This window comes from Mustela nigripes, chromosome 2 (genome assembly GCF_022355385.1).
Source record: "Mustela nigripes isolate SB6536 chromosome 2, MUSNIG.SB6536, whole genome shotgun sequence".
In the NCBI taxonomy this organism is placed as follows: Eukaryota; Metazoa; Chordata; class Mammalia; order Carnivora; family Mustelidae; genus Mustela; species Mustela nigripes.
This window is the reverse complement of record NC_081558.1, coordinates 152,686,293-152,713,463: the sequence shown is the minus strand read 5'-3', so window position 1 is coordinate 152,713,463 and position 27,171 is coordinate 152,686,293. Positions and strand designations below refer to the sequence as shown.

The window sequence follows — 27,171 nt, the reverse complement described above, 5'->3', positions numbered from 1 at the left end:
CAGGTGGTGCTTATGAAGAACTCCATAGTAGCCAAATTTCAAAGGTCAGATGCTGCAAAGTAAGGAATGAGAAAAAGCATTTTGTATTAATACTCTTACTATAAAATTGTTTGTCCATTGCTTTTTATCCAATCATAGTACTAGTAGTACTCAAGACTACCCAGGACCTCTCTGTAGAGCTGACCCTCTCCTCCCAAATCATCACTCTCCAGGAAGTTCTCCAGGATGCAGAGAATTCATGGTCCTTATGGTTCTCCAGTTTTTTCTCACATGGTCTTGCTCTGATCAATCATGGCCAATCTCACAAATTATCTATGAATTGTTTTAGTAATGACTGTTTGGATAGTAAACCCCTCATAGAGATGATGACTACACAAAACAATGTCCATATTGGTGAAAGATTTCAGCCATGTGGGATGCCAGTAGGAAAGATAGTTGTGGGCAGACAGGATCTTTCTCTTTTAGTCTCCTGTTCTATGGGTCATGAGAACACCAATAAACTTCTGAAGAATTAAGAGAAGAGGTGCCAGGAGACAGCTTAATGAAATTTGAATTTTCAGAAGGGAAAAAGTTTGCATTTGGCTTTTAAGTGTCCATCTTCCCTTTCACAACAACACTGGTTTTTCTTTGGGGTAACTACTTCTTTCCCCACTGGAATGGAACATTATGGTACCTGATGTCCCCTAGCCATGAAGTGGGCATGTGATTCAGTATAACCAATCAATTTCTACCCGCCACATGAGTATCAAAAAGACTGCATTTTTATAGGTTTTATTCACCCCAATAGGAAAACCTTGAAGAGGCCATTCATTTTTTTTTTTTTTTTTCCTTCTGAGACATCTGGAACTCCTCTGGTTTTTTATCTTTCTAAACCTGACTAATCTTCTCTTTTCAGTCTTTTCAATGAATTCCTTTTAACTGCATAAGCTAGCTAGAGTTGATTTATGTTGTTTGCAAACAAAGAACTCAGATTTTCACAAATGTTAATTCTCAACTGGTGAGTATAGTATTCATCTTATAAAATTCTAGAGAGAGAATCATTCATTAGTATTACCCACCCAGTCTTTCCATTTCCCTACCACTTATGTAGTAGGACAATTCTTCCTACTCCCATTTGGAGGTATGGCCATGTACCTTTTTTGGGCCAATGAATAGTGATCGGTAATGATATATAGCATTTCCAGGTGGAAGCTTAAAAGCCAAGGTGCACTTTGCCACTGTTCTGATGATGTTGGAAGCTCATGTTCAGATGAAGTCTATTAGAATGAGTATCTGAGTGACTATGAAGAGGAGAGCTTTGCTGCTGATATGCATGAGACTTGTAGTATGAGGTAGATATAAACTTTTATTTTAGGCTAACGAGATTGGAGGGGGTGATGTTACTAATAAAAGAGTGACTTTAAAGAAAAATGTATAATTCTCTGGTTGCCAGCATGGACTCATAAAGAAATAGGACATATTGGATATTTTACTCTCATTTTTTGAAATGAGTCAGACTAGAAATATAAGGAAAATGAAAAAGATTGATATTTCTCCAACTTGAGTAATAATTAAACCCTATTAAGAGGAAAAAGATAGAATCTAAGTTATTTATATTTCAACAATAACGAAATATAAACTATATATCAAGATCATTCAATATGAATGCTAAAAAAGCCACAAAATGATTATTACTTAAATTCATCCCTAAAATTTCACGTGACATGTGATATTATTTAGATTAACTAAATAGATTGGATTAATTAAAATAGATTTGAGACTAAACTCATTGTTTAGCAATATGAACGTAGTACTGACTTCCATGGGTTTGATCTTCCAATTCTACCACATGCCATGTGATGATTCAGGTCACCCACGTCTTTTCTTTATTTGAAACACTGCAAAATCATCATTTATAGAGGACACAATGATGTCATTTGGCCTGCTTTCTGTGTGCATGCATCATTTAAGTATTAAGCCATCCTCTGTTTGTGTTTTTTTTTTTTTTTTAACGAATAATTAAAGTAGTACTTCTTGGTACCAGTATGAGGATAAATGCAGACCCAGGAACAGAAGTGTGGCAGTTCTCAATTATAAAGTGGTTATTCAAGTTATATTGAATATAACTTGAATATAATATAATATAATGAATCTGTATTGATTTTTAAAATATTTTTATTAAAATTAAATAACAACATTAGAATAATTCTCACAGGAATTTGAGGACCTCTGAGGATATACATGTAGACTGACTACTAGGGGTAGCATAGACAGTCTGAACAACACTGCATTTTATATATCAACATTTTAATAAGGCATGATCTGTCTCACAACACTGGACATTCTTATGGATGGACAAAATATGAAATTATTAAACCACAGCATAATTAGTAGAAGTTTATTAATGGGTCAGTATCACCTAGGGGGAGGTTTCTAGTAGCATATCTGGAGCTATATCATTAGACTTGTTTTGTTCTAGCATTTCATCAAAATTACAAAATGTAGACTATATATTAAGTATATCAGTGATAAGCTGAAGACAAAAACAAGTATGCTGCATAAAGAAGAAATATTCAAAACAACCTCTAAACCATCTCCCTCTCAAGATTTGATTCTTATGTCATCGGATGTCTAGTCCACCAACTACCCCACCTATTTGCAATCATGTACTGACCCTCAGAAGATCACTCCTCCTTATTTCTGTCATTCTCTCCAATAATACAGCTGTCTTGATTCTTTATACAGACAGATGATCTTTCCATTTGCCTGATTTTTCAGTTTATTGACCTCTTTTCTTCCAATGACCTTGCCTTTCACCTTACCTCATCCACTCTACATGTTATATAGCTTAAACCTTGTGTTTGTCAATAACTGGAATCCCCTGTATAATTACAATTTCAGACTCTCCTCCTTGATTATCATCTCCTCTAACTTTACCAGTTGGTTTCTTCCTCTATTTCAATTCCAACAATCCATGAGGCAAATAATCTACCCTACTTCCTTTTCTCATTGCTCATGTCTTCACTTCTTTGGTTATTCATTCAGCCTGAATTATATAGCCAATCATTATACTAACTTACCTATCTGTACTCTCAGTCTCTTTCCACTTTTTCACTATATTGTTCTCATTTGTCTTCAATCCTGGTTAAAACCAATTTAATGCAATTTACATACCTGAGCTTGTTTAGTTGACATGACTGAAGAAAAACACACAATTATGTTGACGGTCTCACTTTATTGTTCATGATCATTAAACTTAAGTGGGCTTTTAGTGCTGCCTAGCAATTATACTCCCACTCTGATAGATTATTAATGTATTCCAATCCTTTTCCCTTAAACCTCCAATACTTTCTCCCTCATTCTCACTCCTAGCTTATGATCTTTCTCTGTTTTTTCTGAAGAAAATGGAAGCAATTCTTAAAGAACTTATAAAAGCAATACCACCTTTTCTATCCACCTTAGGTGTCTGTGACCATCTGCTCTGCTTTCTCCTTTGTTATTATGGATAACCTCTATATACTTTTAATCAAGGCCAGGTGTTCAGCTGTATTCTACATCTTTTCCCTTCTCTCCCATTCAAGGATATTCTCCAACTATTCTCCCCACTTCTCTTGTATCATTAATTTCTTCTATCTCTAATGGATTTTTCCTAATAGTAAACAAACATACTTTTTTGTTCTATCTTAAAAAAATTACCCTTCTCTTGATCTCACTTCCCTTCTATCTACATTCCATTTCTCTTCTTCCCTTTATAAAAGAACCAAAAGAAAAACGTATTTGTACAATTGATATTCAATTCCTCTACTACCATTCTTTCTTGAATCTGATCTAAATAAGCTTAAGCTTTTATTCTTGCCACTCCACCATAATCACTCCTATCAATATCACCCAGGATTTCAAGTCTCATTTTATTAGACTTTCAGCAATATTTGACACAGTTGACCATTCCCTTCCTTCACTTGGCATGCAGAATGCACAGTATTGGTTTTTCAACTATCTCACTGACTGTTCCTTTAAGGTTTTTTTTAAATTGAAGTATAATTAACATACAGTATTATAGTAGTTTCAAGTGTACAACATAATGATTCAATAATTCTGTACATTACTCAGTGATCATCATATAAGTGTAGTCACTATCTGTCACTAAACAATGTAATTACAATCTTTTTTACTATATTCCCCATACTACTTTTCATCTCCATGACTTATTTATTTTATAATTGGGAGTTTGTACTTCTTAATCCCCTTTGTCTATTTCACCTATCTCCCCACCCACCTCTCCTCCAGCAACCACATTTCGTTCTATTTAAGAATCTGTTTTTTGGAGCACCTGGGTGACTCAGTTGGTTAAGTATCTGCCTTTGGCTCAGGTCATGATCCCTGAGTCCTGGGATGGAGTCCCACATTGGGCTCCTGGCTCAATGAGGAGTCTGCTTCTTCCTCTCCCCTTCACCCTGCTTGTGCTCTCTCTCACTCCAATAATATATAAAATCTTAAAAAAAAAAAAAAGAATCTGCTTTTTGTCTCTTTTTTGTTTATTTGTTTTGTTTCTTAAATTCCACATGAGTGAAATCATATGGTATTTGTCTTTGACTTATTTCACTTAGTATTAATCCCTCTAGGTCCATTATGTTCTTTCAAATGGAAAGATCTCATTCTTTTATGGCTAATATTCCTGTGTGTGTGTGTGTGTGTAAAACATCTTTATCCATTCATCTATTAATAGACACATAAGTTGCTTCCATATGCTGGCTCTTATAAATAATGCTGAATTAAACGCAGGCATATGTATATATTTTTGAATTATATTTACCCAAAGAAAAGGAAAACGCCACTTCAGAAAGATTTATGCACCCCTATGTTTATTGACTGCTTTCAATTCTTATCTCTGGTTATTGTTTCTAAATGTTCGGGTGCTCTGGGGCTCAATCTTTGCACCCATTTTGTTTTTTATCTATACTCATTCCCTTGGTGGTCTCATCCAAAATCATCCCTATAAGTACCATCTCAACGCTGATGAGTCACAAATTTATATCTTTCTAATACTGATAGCTCAGACCTTTCCTATGAATACCTGACTTAAATATCCAGCTACCAACTAATAGGCACCAAAATATTAATTGGTCCAAAACCAAGTCCTTCCAAAACATTCACCTTCCTAAGTTCTGCCCAGTTAATGGCAACTCCATTTTTTAATTGCTTAGACCTAAGACTATAAATTTCAGCAACAGCATATCATCATGTAGTAGTGGATTATCACTAACTTAACAGTTCTTCCTTATGGTACATTTTTTCCAAACATTGATCAATATTTCAGTTCAGAGGACTTCTATTTTATTGTATCTAGAACCAAGAAGGTAACCTCCATAATTCTGGGAATGTTAATTAAGAGGACTCTAGGTATCTGCTGAGCAATAGGAGGAATGAAACCAAGATATTGAGAGAAATTAAAGCCATGTTTTATGAGAAATAGTTGAAGAATTTGAGGATATATTCAACCTAGAGAAGAAAGACATTGAAGAATTGATATCTGTTATTAATTATTTCTAAAGTCCTTCATGTGTAAGGGTGATTACTACACTTAGACTACCCATCTAGCTTTAGATAGAACATAAGGTATTTGGCAATGGTTTCTTCTTCTGAGAATGGATGGACTTGATAATAGGACACTAGAACATGATCCAGGTACACATATATATAAAGCAAAAAAGAAAGGGAACATTATCTTGAGATGTTTTACAGTCTCAATATTTTAATCTATGTCTTGAGGATTTTTGCAGGATTGATACTTTGCGATATCTCTACTAAAGTATAGAGGGAGCCCATCATTCAGTGTCCTAAAAGAAAACATTATCTCACCTGAGAAAGAGATGGGCAGGCATCTCATAGTAGAGAAGCAGTAACAGGATCAAGTCCATAGAGACAGATTCCACATGAAACTTTCTCTATCTAATCCTCTTAAGACAGGGTTTACTGCTCAAATGTGCAAAAGTTTGAAGAAAGGTTTATTTCCTTCAAGGATTAAAAAATAAATAGCCCTTATAAATGATGCCTGTCACTTATAGTTCTGAAACTTTTACTCAGGCTTTATAAAAATAACCTATTATTTAATATTTTATCTGCCAAGAAAAGAATTTTTCCCCTATCTTCAGCTGAGAATTCCCAAGAAAACTTCTTTTCAGACCAGTAGGTCAAAGTTGCTGAGTGACTAATTTTAGCTTCCTATAAAAACAATTTATTATTTTCAGATGTGTTGCCTCTAGAGAGATAATTCTCAATCTTAGATGGATTTGGGATCAACTTGAAGTGTTAAAAAAAAATGTTTTCTGTTTTCTGGGTTCCAAGTCCAGAGATTCTGATTTAGTGGATTCGGTCTACAACCTTAGCTTAGAGATTTATAAAAGTTCCCTAGGTAGGTTGCCTGGTGTTGCAGTTACTTTAGCGTCCGACTCTTGGTTTCAGCTCAGGTTGTGATCTCCTGGGCTATGGGATTGAGCCCTGTGTGTGGCTCCACACTCAGTGTGGGCTCTGCTTGAGACTTTCTCTCCCTCTCCTTTTACCCCTCCCCACCTTTGTGTGCTCTCCCTCTCTCTCAAATAAGTAAATAGAAATCTTAAAAAAAAAAAAAAAAGTTTCCAAGAATGTTCCATTGTTTAAAACCTCTTCTCTAGAGATATTTTATTCCTTCTTTCTATTGCTAGGGATAGTTAAAGGTAGGATGTTGAGGAGGCAAAGAGTGTTTCAGACATGTTGGATGACCACTTGAAACAAATGCTGTTGAGATAATTTAAATATTAAAGAGTTAATTATAGTAGATGGACTCTTATGTTTTCTACCCTTGAGATTCTATCATTTTATATCTACCCACCACAATGTGTATATATGGATTCAAAGAAATATATACAAGGACACAAATTCCACTGCACTATATAAATCAGGATGATTTTGCTAGCATAGCTGTATTCCTAGTTGCTGCCTCTTTCAATGGGTGAACTATTTTGTTCTGACTGCTTTTCAGTGTACATGACACAGTTTTATTAGATTACATTATGCATTGAGTCAAAGTGATGTTATTAGCCTACTAGAAGAAGCTTCTCATCCAGCTGTGAGGGCTCGTTAATATATATTATGATGTTAATAGTGCACAGAATATATGTGAGTAGGTGGTAGAGGACAGAAATTTAAGCCAAATTAAAAATGTGAGAGAAACTGCAGCACGTGGGAAATAAATGCTTATTGCTACCAGTCTCGATTATTTTTCATTATTTTCAAGGTCAAGCTGGCAATTTTTCACAATGCTTACACACAAATACCCTTCCCGATTGATTGACTCTTTCATCTAGAAGCTCTCCTTACACCCAGGAGGCAAGCCTGCTTTTTTAATGTATTAAAAGAATCTAAATGCCAAAGTGAAAAGAATATGGGGCTTCTGTTTATTTTTATCTGAAAATCAAAACACAATGAAAACTCTAAAGTAGGGATTTTTAAAGGAGTTTAGTCTGGGATTTTTAAAGCAGTTTAAGTGATTCAAAAAATTATATGCTGAGGATTTTTAGAGAAGTTTAAATGTTTTAAAAAAATAATATGCTAAGGAAATTGTTATTCTAACTGAACATAAATAAAGCCTATCATGACAATGCAAGGTAAGAATCTTCTAATTCTTCCTTCCAATTTGATAAAGCATGCTCTCTGGTATGGCAAAAGAAAGAAAATCTCTCCTTCACCATACATTCACCAGTCCTACTGTAGAATGAATAAATATGTCATGTTCACTTATAATTGAGTAGACTTTCTTTTTCTCATGGATATTTTTGTCCCCCAAATCAAACATAGCTTGGAGAATCATGGTAAACTATCATAATTTTGCATGGAGAAAAGGTGAGAGACTCTCAGGGATTCTTACTTGTCATCCTGATAAAGAGAGAGATACGAGAAGTCTGGTAGAAGTAGAAGAGTGTGGTTAAATGGGAGAAGGTGGGAACAAGGTGGGAGGTAAGGGCTGTTAGTAGGAGAAATCTCTCTGATGTTGTTATTGTCTTAAAGAGTGAGGGTAGGAGGAATAGAACATTTTAATTTAATGGCTTCCATTTTCTCTATTCAGAACAAAGCCTTCAGCTGCGGTTGCAGTGGGAGAGAAGTTGGAGGCTGGGAAAAGTAGGAAGGTTATGAAGTAGTTGTTGTAGACTATGACCTTGTTTTATTGGTTATCTTATACTGCTCTTGAATCTTTAATCATTTGTTCCTGGCTTTTATTTCTCTGTCCCCAAATATAATTCATTCCTATCTCGACTGCCCCTCCCTTTTTATGTTTTCATTTTTTCTGCTTTCTTCTTTTCCTTTACTACCAACCCTCCTGAAATAGTAATTTATGACAACTACTAATTCTTGCTCATATTCCACTTGCTCCTTAAATCTCTAGGAGTTGGAAAAAGGAAGATGATCCAGTGATAGAGGTAAGAGAGACCTCAAAGAAGTGATTGACATAGGGCTATGTTGAGGAAGAAATATAGAAAAAGAAAGAACTTAAACTTTAAGACTTCTTTTAAACTTCTTAAACTTTAAGAAGAACTTAAACCAACCTTCTCAATCATACACCTCTTTATTGAGGCACCTGGGAGAAATAATTGATTATTCTTTCAATGCAAACACAGGACTCTAAATTATACCATTCACATTACTCTCATAACCTCATAACAGTGTTTTATAATTGTTTGCATGTCTGTCACCCTTATACTCAATTATTAGCAGCTTTTCAAGTCACTATTACTCTTTTCTTTGTTTCTTTGTCCCCTATAACATATAGCATTCTACTTAGTGCACAATAGAAACACAAAACATATTCATGAATAAGTGAAGCATTTTATCTCATTTATTGCTTAATCACAACTTCAAATTCAGGCTTGAAATTCTAGCATTAAGCATGAATATCATGTAGTATTATTTTTGTTCAGCAAATATTTATTGAAAAACCTACCATGTGCCAGACAGTATTTTAAGTACCATAGATATAACCATGAACCAAATAGACAAAAATCACTGTTTGTAAGCCATTTTATAGATTATAAAGCTGACTCATATCTATTCTCAGTACTTTTGCTCTTTTTTCATCCTGTACTGTCCAAGGCTAGGCCTTCATTAAGTCTGATATGCATAAGGGGAATATGGCTCCTTCTCTATCAACTCCTTTGCTTCTCAAGTCTTTGGAAAATATATGCTTTCATAGCTACCACCTTTGATTCCTTCAGCCTTCTTTCTTTTTTGAACTGTGAAAACTCTGTAAAGAGTTAATAATTATAAATATGGTACATTTAAAAATTTACAAATCAGAGCACATATTCTGTGAAAGCCTTATTTTCTTATTTATAAACAATTTTTTTCTTTTACTTAAGCAAGAATTGGTAGTTATCATGAATTACTCTTTCAAGAAAAATAATCAAAAGTCTTACAGTGGTGTAAAATTTAAATCACATTTAATTATACATCAAATAATGAACAACATTCATCAAAAAGTATACAATTACATGAAAGAAATAAAAAAATTCAGCCAAGACATATATTACAGTTATAATATTTGCATTGTCATTTTCATCATCAGCTGTTGAGATAATGGCACATTACTCCCCTGTACTTGTTTGAAGAATGCTGCTTGCTTAATAATTGTTTATTCTTTCCAGTTTTTTTCCAGCATTTCTTGGCAAGTCTCTGAATACTTCATTTGGATTATCAGGAAAGATTTTACAATAATCAATGGGTACTAATGATAATTCCAATCTCAAAAGTTGTTAATGAGATAAACATAAACAAAAACAAAGGCCACAAAACAACAACAAAGAATAAGCAAGCAAACAATAACAGTAACAACTCTCTTCCATCCTGGAGTTTGGACAAAGAGACTTGGTTTAAACATTTTCTTTCTATTTGGAAAACTAATGTTTCCATGTTGAAAATCTTTAAGCCTAATATTTGACCATTATTGATCTATAGATACATTTCCTTTTGTCCTATTTTGCTAATACTCATTAAGATATGAGTTTTTACTCATATCCTAATGAGTACTTTAGGTACTTTAGATACAATATTTATTAAATAGATAATCTAAGTTAATTGCTTATTTCCCAAGATTTACCATTCTGGGCCTCTCCTGCTGAGTCTAGGCCAAGTTTACCAGTTTCTACAAAGATATCCTTTCTAAAGGACTAGTTAATTATCAATCTACAAATACCCAGTTATCTACTTCCCCAGGTCCAAACCATAACAAATAGCACTTTAGTAGTTTTCATGTTAAGGTCTTTTACTTTAGTGGTAAATTTAATTTTTTTCTTACAAGTCTTTAATTTTTATCAATATCCATATGAGACTTTTGAGGCTGAAAGTTAATAATAGCTAACATGTGGAGGATTTCCTATGTGCCAGGTGGTGTGCTGATTCACTTCATTTTCACAACCATCCTATGAGGATGGTAATTTTTTTTTTTTTTTTTTTTTAATTTGAGAGGCAGAGGGAGAGGGAGACAGGGATCTTAAGCAGGTTCCATGCCCAAGGTAGAGCCTGACATGGGCTCCATCTCACATACCTGAGATCATGACCTGAGCAGGAATCAAGAGTTGGATGCTTAACTGACTGAACCACCCAGGAGCCCTGAAGTTAGTAATTTTATCTTCCTTTTATAGATAAGAAAATTGAAACACAGATAAATTAAATAACTTGTCCAAGGTCACACACTGAGTAAGTAGCAGACTCTGGTGTGTCTGAAATCAGACTTCCTGTTTTTAAAAATAAACCATTGTGTATCTCCCTCTCCTATAGTTTTTGCCACTCAAATTTAAAAATGGCATCATGTAAGACAGTGGTGTTTGTTCAGGAATTGTATGGGTTATGAGATGATTTTGATGGTTTGTCAGAATGATTTACAGAATATTTTAAAAAGCAACTGTCCTAGAAAATTCAAGAAATTTGGCTTCCATAATTAAAGCACATTAAACATAGACATGCAAAATAAAGTAATATTTGCATTATAGAAGGATTATGGCTAAAGACAATAGAGAGTGGGAATAATGGGAAGGAAATAATAAGGCTATGACATAAATTTTGTTTTTCTAATGGAGGAGAGCTAAAAAAAAGCCATAAATCACTCTGGCTGTTACTGGGAAAAAAACAAAAACAAAAACACCCACAAAAAACAAAAAACAAAAAACAAAAACAAACTTGTAAAGTTCCTTAGCTTTACAAAGGTTAAGAGAACAACAATGTTTTGCCAGCCAAACTAGCCAAGGAGGTGACTGAAATAGAAAGCTTATCCTGCATGGCCAGACAGGACCCACTTAAAGGGTTCTCTGTTGTTTTAGAGCCTGTAATTGGACAGGCAGGAAGTCACTCATTCCCTTTCTACTCTTCTGATTCTGTTTTGGTACTTTTGTTTATGATAAAGCAAAGTCATGCTTGCATCCTAGCTTATTCTCTAAAATTCTAATATGCCAATTTTAGCAGGGCTAATAAGTAATAGGGATATTTACAAAATCTTAATATCTTAACACTCTGTTAGCCATTATAAAAAATTAATTCAGTATACTGTGATTGCCATCATGAAAACAAATGCATAACCCTCATAAGTCATTCTAAACCCAAGAAAGACTGTCAACCCTTGTATTTTTATCATCTAGATGAGGGTTTGCATCTTGCTCTTAGTTTCAATTTATATAACAAATTATAAGGGTTCACATCTCTATTTAGTATATAGTGGCAAAAATCTAAAGTGGTTTTCAAGAACCTTAAAATTCTCTGAAGACTTGGTTTTTTCCTTATGAAATTATTCTTCTGTAGGTCTATATTTCTTTGTCTAATTTTTATGCTCCCCTTGTGCTTATTTTCTCACATTTGTCCCCCAAATAACAACATGTAAAAATTATTTGCTGATATAATTGAATAAGTCTGTTATTATTTTTTAAATTTAGAAATCAAACATGAATTAATAAGTTTCTTTCTAACCTTATATTTTTATTAAAACATATTTTTTTTCCATCAGTCTGAAAAATACAAGGTTTACTGAAGTTGTGTTTTCCCTGTCATTTTTTTCCTGCTTTGTTTAGTGATTAGACTTAAATTCTTATCATTTTAAAACTTTCTGAATTGTTTTCAAACACAAAACAAATCTAACCAAAAAATGTCAGTGCAGGTGGTATGGGATATCACTTTACAAAAAGGTTCATTGTTGAGTTTTCCACAGGGACCTAAGCTCTTAATGAAGATATGAATTGGTATAACCTTTTAACCCACTGAGCCATCCAGGTGCCCCTTGAATTGGTATAACCTTTTAAAAATAAAATTTAAATTTAACTGAAATCTTGCCATTTGTAGTGACATGGATGGAACTAGAGGGTATTAGGCTAGGTGAAGTAAGCCAATTAGAGAAAGACAATTATCATATGATCTCAGTCATATGTGGAATTTAAGAAACAAAAGGAAGGTGCAGAGGGAAAGGGAGGGAAAAACAAAACAAGATGAAACCAGAGAGGGAGACAAACCATAAGAGACTCTTAATCATAGGAAACAAACAGAGGGTTGTTCGAGGGGGGTGGGAGAATGGGGTAACTGGGTGATGGACATCAAAGAGGGTACTTGATATAATGAGCACTGGGTGTTAGAGAAGACTGATGAATGACTGAACTCTACCTCTGAAACTAATAATACACTGTGTCAATTAATTGAATCAACTTAAATTAAAAACAGATAAATAAAAATGAAATAAAATCTAGAACTAAGTATGAAAACATATAATTTTGACATAGTAATACCCTCTAAAAAAAAATCCATTTGAGAAGTTCCTGTCTAAGAATTTAATATTATGTAAACTCTTAATATATAAAGCATGATTATGAAAAAAATCCTGAAACTTCGCCAAAGATTTAGTATAAAAGTATCCTTTCCATATTTATAATAGTGTTGAATTAGAAATACCTAAAATTATGAAAATGATTAAATACATTTTGTAAATATCCATATGACACTCAAAATGGTATTTCTGAACAATATTTAATGAAGTGGGAAAAGCTCACAAGAAAATATTTAGTTAAAAAATGTTTAGTTCTGAAAAGGACTAGAAATGTATGAGTAAATTTTCTGAAGCTGTTTTTTTTTTCCTAAGTAGGCTCCATGTCCAGCATGAAACTCAATGTGGGGTTTGAACTCATAATACAGATCAAGACCTGAGCTGAAATCAAAAGTTGGACACTTAAGCAACTGAGCCACTCACATACCCCTCGAACGTTTTTATAATAAGCACACCTTATTTTTATAATCAGATATATGTGCAGTGAACATAAGCAGAAATATTAATAAAAATGTGATCTCCAGGAATATTTAATTAGTAGATAATTTTTAGGATTTCTGTATCTATTGTAGGCTCCAGTTCATCTCTGTTGGCCAGTACCCACATAGGTATCCTTTTAATTATCTTTTCTATAAGGCTTTGTAGTATTCAGGAAAAGAATGCAGTGAACCTTGACTAAATAAATCATACAAAGAGAATTTTGGATTTAAAAGATTAAAGATCATCCAGACCAAGCTTTCTACCTCTCCTTCAGTTTCAGCAACAGTCAATCTACAGAGGCAAAAGATTTTTATATTAATAATTGAAAAATAAATTCAACTCAAGTCAATTCCTATAAACAGTTTCACTAAAGCAAAAGAATAATGATAATAGTAACAATATATTTGTATAGTCGTTTGCATTCTACAAATCACTTTTACATATACAACCTCATTTTCCTTAAAATAGGTTACATAAAGGAAAAATTAAGATTTAGAGGCTGAAAGGGCTTTTTAGTGCCCGAGCTATGAAATTTAGACTGTCCCAACACTAAATCCCTTTCTTTTACCACATCCAATGTGATGGATAGATATGTGAAAATCTATTTTAAAAGAGGCACAAAGGGCTGCCTGTGTGGCTCAGTTAACTCTCTGCCTTCACCTTGGGATCCAGCCTGGCCTTGGGCTCCCTGCTCTACAGGGAGTCTATTTCTTCTTCTTGCTTTGCCTGCGGATCCCCTGCTTGTACTCTCTCTCTGTGTGTCAAATAAATAAATAAAAATCTTAAAAAAATAAAGTTAAAGAGGCTCAAGGAGCTGATTTTAATTACATGTTTAATAACAGAGATTTGAATTTTGCCCGAGAACACATGAGTTCTGTTTGTAATTCTGTCATTGGTTGTGTGCTGAGCCATACTTTGCATGGTTTGGGTCTATCCTAATGACCTCTGCCTGTTTGTCATGAGAGGTATGGCATTATTTAATTAACCCTGTGGTTTCTCTCTTTGTGTACTTGGAGTAGGCTGAATAAGAGATTTTTTAACACTGGTTGCTATTTCCTGCCATATGACAAAAAGCTGACAAGTATCAACCAGTACCCCTCCTGAAGAATGTAGAAAAAAATAAGATGAAAATTTAGGAAGGAAAGATAATTCCTAATCCTCTTGAAAATTCTTCCGGAAAGGATATAGGTGGAACCTGTTTTCCAACTGTGTTCTCTCAACAAAATTCTAACTCTTAAACTGGCAAATAATAACAGATAATGCTATAACTTGAGTAAGGGGTTGGAAATGTGTGATAAATTAGGTTGCTCAGTTCAAGATCCAGCACCTCACAGCAAGCAGATTGGAAATACTCACACTTGCTAATATCAACAATTGCCAGTCTGGCCTTGAGGTAAGTCTTGTGTCATTGCCCTCCTTCTACCCAAATTCTCCTTCCAGCTGTTCTGATATTCACTAAGACTACAGTTTCTCTGAACAATTTACTTCTGCCTTGCTATGTTTAATTAGTTATTGAATAACTGATTTTCTCCTGTTTTAGTGGGACCCTTAACATATTTCAAATTATACTGAGATTTATCGTGAGGTAAGAACGTCCTATTAGTGTGCCATCCCAGAAGTTCTTTGCTTCTAGTCCCATTCTCCCCAATCCCCAAATGTCTTTTTAGTTCTAGTATCCAAACTCCTTAGCAAGATATTTTCCTTTTTCTGTTCTGTTTTATCCTAATATTTAAATTTTGTAATTTCTCTAATACTATATATGTATATACATAAATGAAACGGGAATTTTTGGTTCACACTAACAGCATGAGGAAATAGCTTTGGGATACAATTTATTTAAGTTCACATCCCTGTTTCACAACCAACTAGATGTATGATATTGAACATACTATCTAAACTTTCTTTAGTTCCATTTTCTCATTCATAAATTGGGGTGATCAATAGTTACCATACCTTATTGTTGTGAAGATTAAGTGAAAAACTAAATGTAAAATTCTTTACACATTTCCAGCTCATTGTAGGTGCTCTCTTCAAAGAATGCTGGAATTTGTCATATTGTTATGGACTGCATTGTGTCCCCCCCAATATCTCAGATGTGACTTTATTTGGAGATAGGGCCTTTAAGAGGTAATTAAGTTAAAATGAAGCCATTAGGATTGGCCTTAATCCAATATGACTGATGTCTTTATAAGAAGAGGAAACTTGGACATACAGAGGTACCAGGAATGTGCACACCCAGAGCAAAGAACCGTATGAGAACACGGTAAGGAAGATGTCATATACAAGCCAAAAAGAGAGCCCTCTGAATACATCACACCTGCTGACACTTTGATCTTGGACTTCCAGGCTTCTGAACTGTGAGAAAATTGGTTTCTGTTGTTTAAGCCACCTGATTTGTAGTACTTTGTTATGGCAGTTGCGGCAAACTAATATACATATATTCACTATTTCAGAAAAATTAACCCTTACTGTTTTCCTATTCTAAGTCCTACTTAATCCTCTAATTAATAATAGGGGAATGATTAAGAGTATAATCTTAGAAGATAGATAGCCTTGAATTTGAAGACTGGGTTATCCACTAGGTGATTTTGAATGAATTTCTCATATGTTTCAGAGTCTCAAATTTCTTTATGTATAAAACGAAACACCTGTCTCAGAGTTATAATAAGGATCAAATTAAAAGAGATGTTTATAAATTTCATAGTATAGTATCTGATATATAGGTGCTTAGTAACTAGAAGAATTAATTATCTTTATGTACAGAGATAAATGTACAAAACCATTTACATGTGTTTTGTCAATCTGGCTTAGTTTTCTCTAAACTTAATCAGTTTAGCAAATCTCTGCATGAAGTGCCATACATATACATACTTTCAATAATTACTTAATTATTTTGAGGATGTGGAAAATTAGCTTTATTGTTGGCTCGAATCCAAGATCATAAACCGTTAAAATGACTTGTAATATATTTTTAACATTTATTCTAAAAACCCTTCCAGTGTATTAGGTTTATGGAATGATGTGATGATTTTGTTTCAGGGACCAAGCTTAGACTATTTTTTTCTTGTGCAGTCTTCATACTTGCCATTTTAGGAAGATATTATGGTTTATCAGAATCTCCTCACAATGAAGTATTCTAGTTTGTAGTAGAATAAACAAGGATCTCCTTTATTATTATCTGGACCAATTCTAAAATTCTCTACATAACTTTTTATGGTATAGTTCACCCCTTTACCACATGATTTATAGGATAACATCTTATTTCTCTTTAATTAAGGATGGAATTTTCTTCCATAACTATGTCATTGAGCTTCTGTCATCTTGTAAAACTTTCAAACTATCATTGTTTGTGATGTCTTCTCACATACATAATGCACTCTGTCTTTTGCTCATTTCTATCCTTGTGTAGTTTGTGAACTGGCATTACAATATCACAGTTTCCCACTCTATGAGATTGCAATTACGTTAAAATTTTACTTGCTGTAATTTATTTAAATTAATATTTACCACACATTTATTATGTACAAAGCATACTGTGAAAGAACAAAGATATTTAAAATAATCCCAAAGATTCTACAATCTCAGCATTCTAATCATTTTTTTTAGGCTTCTAATATGTTAGAAACATTTATATATTTTGACTTGTCTTTTCTTTCATTTCCCATTCCTATTTGTTGTCTCATCTGAAGGAATATCTACTCTGTCACTTATTTTTAAGTTAAGTAGGCCAATGAATTCCCTGTGGGGTCTTAAAGCAGAGTCTGTGCCAATCTGTTTTGTGTCTTTTGTTTCTCAGTTTCTCCCCAGTTTTTAGAATAAAACCACCACCTAGTTTGCTAAGACAGTACAATGTTAGTGATGAGTGGTTTATGGGGTTTTCTTGTAAACATTACATCTCCTTTTGCTGAATCAGGATATCTTCTTCACTCTCATCAAAAGACCAAACCATCACTTGTTATAAGCTTATTTTCATTTGTTTGAAAATTAGAGTTGTCAATAGACTTTCTGATGAAGGGATGAAGGGCATCTAAAATCATTATTTTAGACAATGTTACTTCTCAAAGAGTTAAAGAAAAAGAAAAAAGCAAACTCTTTAGCCTTAATAGGCACCTGTGCTTGGAGGTGAAATGGGCCAGGAAGAAAAGATAAAAAAAGTAGAAAAAGAGAATAAAGACAAAGGTACATATTGTTAGGAAACCAATATAGAATTTGGAACCTTATGAAGATCTAGTTTTTATCAGACGTGACTCTTGCTTCCGCCCCTATTTTTACCTCTCCCAAATAGGATAGGATATAATTGGGTATCATCTTGTAAATCTTTCACTAATAACCATTAACAAACCAACTGTTCAAAATCCTTTGGTGCCTCTTATATGTGAAACATTGTGCTAGGTGCTAAACAAGATAGAAGAAATCTATAATTCCATGCCTGCCTTCCAGAGTGTTATTGTCTAGCTGTGGCAACTGGGGGTGGGGTGTCTTTGAAAGGTTTCAAAAGGAGTAAAATAGACATTAAATACTGAAAAATTCAAAAGGAAAAGTGAGCATTGATTTGAGGATCTGAAAAACTCTAATCCATCTCTATTTCCTTGTTATGTGACCTTGGACAAATCATTTCTCTTTCACGTCTTCCCTTTCATCCCATCCTCTTTCTCCACCAGGAAAAAAGAAAAGAAGAGAAAAGTCATCCTAGAAGATCTCTAAAATGTTAAGACTATATGAGATGATTATTAGTGAGCTCTTTTGCCCAAACTGAAGTCTAAAGCTAGCTATGGCCCCCTAAGCTGCTCTTCATTTTCACAAAGCTGTCAAGGTCTAAATTTTCCACAATTCAGTATCAAGTCAGAGCTCGGAACCAAATTTTCCCATCCTGATGATGTTGTTTCTAATCCTGCACCAAATAGTGCATTTTTCAAAATGATTATTGTGACTCAAAGACAAAGCTTAAAATATATTACTAACACGGTTTAGAGAAATGTTTCTTAAAAACAAAACAAAACAAAACAAAAAACAAAACTGTATGTGAAAATGGGGGGAGAGGGTAATTCTACGTATTAGGGGAAACATGGTAAGCAATCGATTCCTTAGGATCTAAAAGGCTAAAATATTCCAAAAATCTACTGAAATGCAATTCTCTCTCGCAGAGTGACTTGTTAAGCAATTATGCAAGTGGCAGGTCAGGGAGGGAAGGCCAATAGATGCACCTGGAGAGCGAGTCGAGGAGATAAACTGAAAAATCACCTGTCCAGTTCACAGTATCATCCACGGTCAGACCTAGGGAAACACTTCCAGCAGCCTCGGACTCCGGGCGCCCAAGTTCGCACGCTTCTACGCATTCTATTGATTCACACTTCCGTCCTTCAACAGGTAGCGCCAATTACAGCCCCCAAAACACGGCCCCCCAGCATACTGGCCAATCTCGCCGTCAATCAAATACTTCACCTACCTTTCTAAATTCTCCCTTCCCCCTCTCATTGGCTTTTCCTTCGGCCTATCCCCAAATTTCTTCCGCGCCTCGCGACGAAGGAACTTGGCCCTATGGAGCCTAGGATTGGAGCCTAGGCTACTCCCGCCCTTTGACGTCCCGCAGCTCTCCGCCCCTTTCTCCGCCCGCCCTGCCCGGAGTGGTGGGGGCGGGGCGAACGAGGGGGCGTTTCGGGGGCGGGGCTTGCATCCCACGGCGGGAGGGCGGAGCCTTCCTTCGAGCCTGCCTGCTTGATTAGGACCTCGGAGAGCGCCGGGCGCCACGACCAGAGGGACAGGAGAAGCGGCGGCAATCCAGAGGGATTGACGCCTGCGAGCCCGCCTCCCTCCGCACCTTCAGCTTCTCGGGCTGGCTGGCAGCTAGTAGCGGCCGAGGAAGGTGCCTAAGTCGGGAGTCAGATAGTCATCCCTCTGGGACGCCGCCGCCGCCGTCCAGCCGCGGCTCCCTCACACCTGTGTGTTTGTTCATGAGCGTGAGCGTCCGCGCGCGAATTTCTATGAGAGGGTTGCGTGTGCTCCGGCTTGGCGCGCGAATGTCTGTGTGAGAGTGTTTGTGTGTGTTCGGTGCCTAGGCGCTCGGCCCGGGGAGAGACGGCGGGAGCGGCTGCTCCGCGCGCCTATTAGGCTGAGGCGGGACTCGGGCCGCAGCTAACGCCGCCACTGCCTCACGTCCCCCTAAGAGCCGCCGCGGTGTTGCGGGAAGAGCGGACGGGCGGGCTAGCGCACGGGCGGGCGAGCGCGGCGGCTGCTGCGGGCAGAGCGGGGTGTGGGGTGGGTGGAGGGGGAGAAGAGGGAGGAGAGCTGGAGACGCTGGGAGGGAAGGGGGGGCGGAGGGAGAAGCGGAGGCAGCCGGCGCTGCCGCTCGCCGCTCCTGTCGGCTGTTGCTGTTGGGTCACCCGCATATGTTTGGGAGTCCGGCTCTTGGGGATAGGGGATGGAAAAAGGCCTACCCCTCATTACTTACTGAAAAAAAGGGAGCGTTGAAGATGATGGGGGAGAGCCCAGAAGGTGGTAGTAGAGTAAACACCGGCTCTCCCACCGCACAATCCCAACATCGTTTTTCTGAAAATATTCTGAGCCGAACCTTTAGAAGCGAAAGCCCGCCCTTAAGAGAGACAGTCTTGGTCTGTTGGACTCCGGTCTGATTGTATAATAATACTGATGATATAATGCTAATGACGATGATGACACTGCCTTTTATTTTTACCCCAGTGCTGATAAAGCGTAGCTACAGCTGGGGATAAAGCCCTTGAAAATTTGATGTATGAGGAGGAAATACTGTTGCTTTTAGAGTTATATTTTATTATTTCTTTTAAAAGATGTACTTTTTTGAATTAAAATTTGACACAATGAAGTAGGACTCTTTTTCTCTCTTTTTTAGTCATTTATAGCCAATTCTCGTAAAATGGGGCCTGGCTACTGCTTTGACTAGTGAAAAGCTAAACACTTTTACCCAGGTGTAAGTCCATGTGTTAAGTCACCTTTTCCTTTGAATTTCTCAACAGTTTTTAAAATGAAGAAGTTTAATTTCCGAAAAGTTTTGGATGGCTTAACTGCCTCTTCCCCTGGCAGTGGTAGCAGCAGTGGCAGTAACAGTGGTGGTGGGGCTGGAAGTGGTTCCATACATCCAGGAGGGACTGCAGGGGTTCTCAAAGAGGAGATTCAGGAAACCCTGACTTCAGAGTATTTCCAGATTTGCAAGGTAAGTTTTGAATTGGCTTGAAGCCTATTATTTCTTTATTTTACTGTTGTGAGGAAAGAATCATTAAAAACAACAACAACAAAAACAAAACCAAGAACCAGAAACATCCACACTAGGGATTGGAAGTTGTTGAGATGCCAGCATTAGACAGTCCTGGGCAGAGAACTCTATAGATGGATGTTTGAATTAATAAAGATATTCTAGGCATTGATTTCAGCATTAGTTTAAAAAGCTGCAGTAGTTTAAAGTGGAAATAAGCAAACATAAAAAGTAGAATTTGCAACACAATGTTAAGACCAAACTGTGGACAAAATTTTTAATGTAATATTTATGTATAAGTAGAAAACTAAAGGAAAAATCACTCTGGTTAATTCCCTGTTGACATTCAGAGAAACTGTTATTTTGTGTCACTATGCAGTATAAAATGATTAAAGCTATTAAGATGTTGCTAGAAGGAAGTAGATAATAACTAAAGGAATACATCCATTTTAAAAGATCTAACGGTATTATTTTACATTCATTGTTTAAAATTCTATACAAAAACACCCCAGAGTCTTAACAAAAAAGTGATGGATTTAATTCTTGTAAGAACGTAAAAAAATAGCCTGTTTTCTGATTTAGTGAGGAAACATTTTAGGTAATTATGCTTTAATGTTCAACTTCGAATGAATAAGCAAAAGAAAGAGTTTCTGATGGGGAGAGATGAGAATTTACAAAACAAACATTAATATATAGATATTGATTTTTTCTGACATAGCTTATAATTTTTATTGTTTCTTTTTGGAGGGGTAGCCTAAGAATGTGTTTTTGACCTACCATGTTCAATTTTAAAAGCTACTAAGTCATTCATATGATACAGATGAATATAGTTTTAAAATATTTGAATACATAAGAACAAATCATACATTTTTGAAATCACATAAATTATTAAATTTTTTGGTACTTCAGAAGAATTTTTTTGAAATTATTAAAATGATTTTTGTTGTAAATAACATATATAATGAGATGTTTCATTTATTGTGTTAGTCTTCATTCCCAGTAGAGTCATTATAAAAACATTAAATCTGTAGTTATTAAAATATTACATATTAATTTTCATAAAAAATGAGTTTATTTAGAATTAGGTCAGATTAAAAGATATAATTCTACCCTGTGAGGTTTGTATGCACAAAGTTTTGTATATGAGGTTGTATATAATTTCATTCTCAATTTGAAATAATAGATAGTTTGTCACATTAGGGTTTTAATACTGGTAGTGAGACAAATATATTAAAGGATCCTAGGGTTCAAATTTGAACTTCTAGTCAGGAGAATAATGCCCTGACTATTATGTCTAATCTTTGACATATTACTGTTTCCATTCCAAGATTGTATTTTTGCTCTTCTGATTTAAGGTTATTGAGAGGATCAAACAAGACAATTAGGTGAAGGTGATGTATAACTTGGAAAACATGATAAAATATTTATTTTTGTAAATATTCTTAAAGTTTTAAATCACCTTGTTCTTGGTGGAATGACTGTCAGCAGTAGGCTATAATAATATAGGTAACAAAATTATACTTTCAAAGGAATTAGGATAGATAGCTATATAAGTGGAATACTAATAGTATTGAAATGTTACTAAAGGGGGAAAGTATTATGGTATCTTTGGATAACAATATAGTTAATTTTAAAAAGTGATTTTATGATTGTACTTTAGGTTACCTGGACTATAATATAATATGTAAAAATGGATTAAGGGTATTTCAAAATTAGAACTGTTGCTAAAATGGGGACTTCATTTGGACTCACTGATTAAATGTGCAAAGAACATTCTATTCTGAGTACTAAGCAGTTGGCACCTTTTGGATACTTGTACCTTTTCCACATGGTCAAAATTAAAGTACAAATATGTAATCTTCTCTTTTGAAAACCATCCTTCTTTCTATTTTCTGATTAGTTATCAAATCCTATCTATTCCATTCCTTAGTGTTTCTGAAATTTATTCCCTTTTCGCCAAATTCAGTACCTGTTCATTCCATTGTGTTTTCTTGGTTAGTCTCTTGAAATCACTTCCTACCTGATCTTCTTACCTCTTGTTTTACACTATTTCAGTTGATTTTGTTATGTTATGATATGGTTATTTCTGAACAATAATGTTCATTATGTCATTTCTCTGCTAAAAATTTTATGTTGGTTTCCCTAGAGCAGTGATGCTCTACAAACAAAAGTCTAATGTGAAACCCTATAAATAACATCTATTAAAACAAATAAATGTACTTTATTGGTATACACTTAAAAAATAAATTATAATAAATTATACAGATAGTATAAAAGGCTTGTTTTTTATATTTGGTTTTTGTTGTATAATATTATTCCTGGCAGGTAGTAGGAATTTTTCTGGCCTTAAAAAGTAAAAGTATAAAACTACAACCTTTAAAATCAGTGACAAATGTATAAGAAGTTCAAAAACACAGAAATGGTAGAAGAAACTTTAATTCAAGGTTAGCAAAAAAGTTAATACATTGGTTTACTGCTATCTCAGTTCAGTATGTATACATTTGAATGCCATTTGTTCAGATATTTGTGAAATACATGAAGTGCCTTTTCTGAACTTGAGTTCTATGAAACAGAATTTGTAATTACTGACCTATACAATAAATGTCAAACTGTTTAACTTGATCCATATATCGCTCATTTTAGATGGGCTTCCCTTTAGATGGTTACTTTTCCATCCTCATTTCCTTGATTTCCTAAGCATATTGCATTACCTGAAAGCACTGTATTTTCATATCTCAATCTATTGCTTCTAACTACAATATCCTTTCCAGCTTTAGTAAAATTGGAGAATTCCAAGTTATTATTATTTTTTAAAGATTTCTTTATTTGAGAGAGAGAGACAGTGTGTGTTTGTGTGTGTGTGTGTGTGTGTGCGCGCGCGCAAGTGGAGAATGGAGTGGGGAGGGAGAGGGAGAGAAACCTCAAGCAGATTCCCTTCTGAACAGAGCAGGAACTTGATATCAGTAAACTGAGATCTTGACCTGAGCTGAAATCAAGAGTTGGATGCTTAACTCACTGTGCTACCCAGGTGGAATCCCTCCATCCCCCATTACTTTTTTTAATCTCATAGTTAAAATACTACCTCCATGAAACCAACTCTGACCACTGCCTTCCTCTTTTCCTGTCCAAAGCATAGTTAGTTTTTTTTTTTCCTTCATTTGTTTTCCTGCAACACCTGGCTTATTCCTATAGAGTTAATTTAACACCTTACTGTGATTGGAAAATTTTTCTGTCACTATCATTATATTGTCAACTTTGAGTGGTAAATATATTTTGTTTCTGTATCATTGTTAGGCTTCTTATTACCTAGTAGGCCATTCTTAACTCCGTGTAAAAGAGAAACTTCTAGCTCCACCAATCTTAGAGAATCAGTCTCTAAGGATTGGGCCTAAGCACTTACATTTTTTGGAAAGACCCCACAGGAGATTCTAATACATGGTTGTGCTGAAAACAACTATAGTAAGCACTTGATTAACTCTATGAATGAAACAATATGTACATGGTTGGGTGATTAACTGAAATGAGATTGAAGCAGAAAGTTATTAATAAAGATATGTCTTAAATATTTTATTTTAAATGAAAACATATACATCAGTTTACAAATCACTTGATAAATGAGCAATGTTAAGTGTTGGTTCTATAATTGGAGTTCTGTGTGGACTTTTCTTCCACAAGCCATCAGAAATTCATTATAGTTTTTGGTTTTAATTTATCTAAAATAGAATAAGAACTTATATATGCTTTTGAAGCAGGTGTCAGGTCCTTCTAGATGATACATAAATATCATCTGACAGTTTGCACATATGATGAATATATTTGATGAATATATAGTTGACCCTTGAACAACGTACAGAACCACCACGTGTTTGAATATCTGTATATATTCAACTCCCTAAAAGCTTTACTCCCTGAAATCTTTGACTCCCACAAAACTTAACTATGAATGGTCTACTGTTGACTGGAAGTCTTACTGATAACATAAATAGCAGATACTGTATTTTATATGTATTATATACTGTATTCTTACATTAAAGTAAGCTAGAGAAAAGAAAATGTTATTGAGAAAATCATAAGAAGAAATACATTTATAGTACTATACTATATCGAAAAAAATTTCAAACATCGGTGGACTGATACAGTTCATATCCATGTGTGTCAACTATACACACATACACACACACACACATATATATATAAAGATATAAAGTATGGATGAGTATATATATATATATACACATATATACACACACAAGATAAATGCGTGTATGTATATATAATATACAATATATTATATATATCATATGATACATATATATTTATTTATTCATCTCTATAGTAATCTGACCTACACATAATTAGGTCTGGAGTAGGAGAGCCTAGGTATTCTAGCTAAGTTTACTAGTGTCAGTTATTCAGGGAATCACTAATATCAATCTGTTTTATAAAGAGAATGGGAAGTTTTTGTTAATATAGCAAGTTGGTTAAATTAAAGTTAGAGAACTTCATCTGTAAGATCTCCCATTTTACCTTCATAACAGTCCTGTAAGGAAGACAAATGAAGTGTAAATATTTTTATTTTACTGATAAGACATCTGGGGCGCCTGGGAGGCTCAGTGGGTTAATGCCTCTGCCTTCGGCTCGGGTCATGATCTCAGGGTCCTGAGATCGAGCCCCACATTGGGGGCTCTCTGCTCAGCGGGGAGCCTGCTCCCCCTCTCTCTGCCCTCCCCCGCCTGCCTCTCTGCTTCTTTGTGATTTGTCTGTCAAATAAATAAATAAAATCTTAAAAAAAAAAAAAAGACATCTGAGGCCAGAGAATTTAAGTGGTATCCCTGGGTCTCCAAGTTGGTAGGAGGCATGGCTAAGTTTAATGTTATGTTCTTTTTCATGATTAAATCCAGTATTTTTTCTGTTCATCTTTTTTATTAAAAAAAAAGTAACATGATTAATTGCATAGGAAACATAGAGATGTTGAGAAGATAGAATTTTCTATTGACTCCCTCCTCAAAATACATCCTAAATCTGACCACATCTCTTCACTTCCACCACATCTTTTGCCTGGACTACTGCTCTATAGCTTTTAGGTATTTTCTCTGTTTTCAGGCTTCACTACACAGTCTCTTCTCATAATAAGTAGTAGAATCCTTTTAAAATTTAAATCATATTATGTGCTTCCTGTCCAGAACACTTCAATGGCTTTTTGTTTCTTTTAAAAGTAAAAACAAAAGTCCTATTAATGTCTTATAAAGATCTAAATGGTCTGGCCCTGGCAAGACACCACTATCAACTTATTTCCTGCTACTAACTCTGCAACAGGTACATTGGCTTTCTTACTTTTTCTCAAACATGATTCCCACCTCAAGGATTTTACATTTCTGTTTCCTTTACATGGAACACTATCCTCTCTAATAATTATATTACATATTCCTTTTACATCATTCAATTCTTAATTTAATTGTTAACTTCTCAGAGAGCTCTTCATTGATGGTTGCTCATTCCCTCTCTGCCCTTATCCTGATTACTTTTTCTCAATAATACAACCGCCCATTATTACATTATATATACTTATTTACTTATTGTTTGCTTCTCCTATCATAATTTAACTCCATCAGGGTTGGGGCCTTATTATGTTCACAATTATCTTACCAATTCATAGAACAGTACCTGCCATATAGAAAGCAGTAAATATTTGTTGAATGAATAGATGAATAAATGAGACAAGGAAGCTAATAGAATGATGTATTAAGAGTAAACTGGAGGGGTGCCAGAGTGGCTAAGTCAGTTAAGCATTCAACTCTTGATCTCAGCTCGGGTCTTGATCTCAGGGTTTTGAGTTCAAGCTCCATGTTGTAAAAAAAAAAAAAAAAAAAAACCAGAAACAACACAAAAAAACAAATGAGGTATTGTTTTGAACAGTCTCTTGGCAAAGGCTTTTATGAAGTAAATTTACATCACATAAAGATACCACTTTAGGAATATGCTGTATAATTTCCCAAAAGATAGGAAAAAGAAGATTGTAGAAATATTAATTAAGTCTCAGTTTTTATTGAGGAAGTTTTAAGGGACACTTTTGTTTCTAAATGATCATTTTAGGGTCACAATTCAGAAGTACTAGATTGGTAGTGACAAACACATGGGATGCTCTAGACCTAATTAACAAAACAGACAAAAAGAAATATATCACCAGAACCAGATGGGATGATTCCTAAAGTTTTGAATAGACCCTTAAATTGGCCAACTCCCTATTCATCAACATTTATAAGCCCTTTTTATAAATGTTCATGGTGTCAGAGCCAACATGTAGATAAATAGTATAACTTCACAAGAAAAGAGATTTGTAATATGATCCTCATACCAGATATAACATCAGATCTTCTCAGATAAATGGCTATAAAATCAGAAATATAGGTATTAGAGGGGCATCTGGGTGGCTCAGTTGGCTAAGTGTCTGACTCTTCATTTCAGCTAAGGGTACTGGGAATGAAACTCATGTTGAGCTCCCTGCTTAGTGGGAAGTCTGCTTGAGGATTCTCACTCTCCCTCGGCCCCTCCCCCCAACTCAGTGCATTCTCTCTGTCTTTCTCTCTCTCTCTCTCTCATAAATAAATCTTTAAAAAAAGGGAAAGGAAAGGAAAGAAAGAAACATAGGTATGGACTGTGA

The 27,171-nt window shown here is 35.0% G+C and overlaps 1 protein-coding gene across 1 annotated transcript in view; it reads left to right on the top strand.

Moving 5' to 3' along the window:
• The first annotated feature begins 19,004 nt into the window (after positions 1-19,004).
• STXBP5L (syntaxin binding protein 5L) overlaps positions 19,005-27,171 on the top strand; it is a 449,308-nt gene continuing 441,141 nt past the window's right edge. Inside the window, exons 1-2 of the mRNA XM_059388354.1 lie at positions 19,005-19,148; positions 20,275-20,471. Coding sequence (XP_059244337.1) covers positions 20,283-20,471 — 189 coding nt within the window. The 5' untranslated portion in view covers positions 19,005-19,148; positions 20,275-20,282. The remainder of the gene's footprint in view (positions 19,149-20,274; positions 20,472-27,171) is intronic.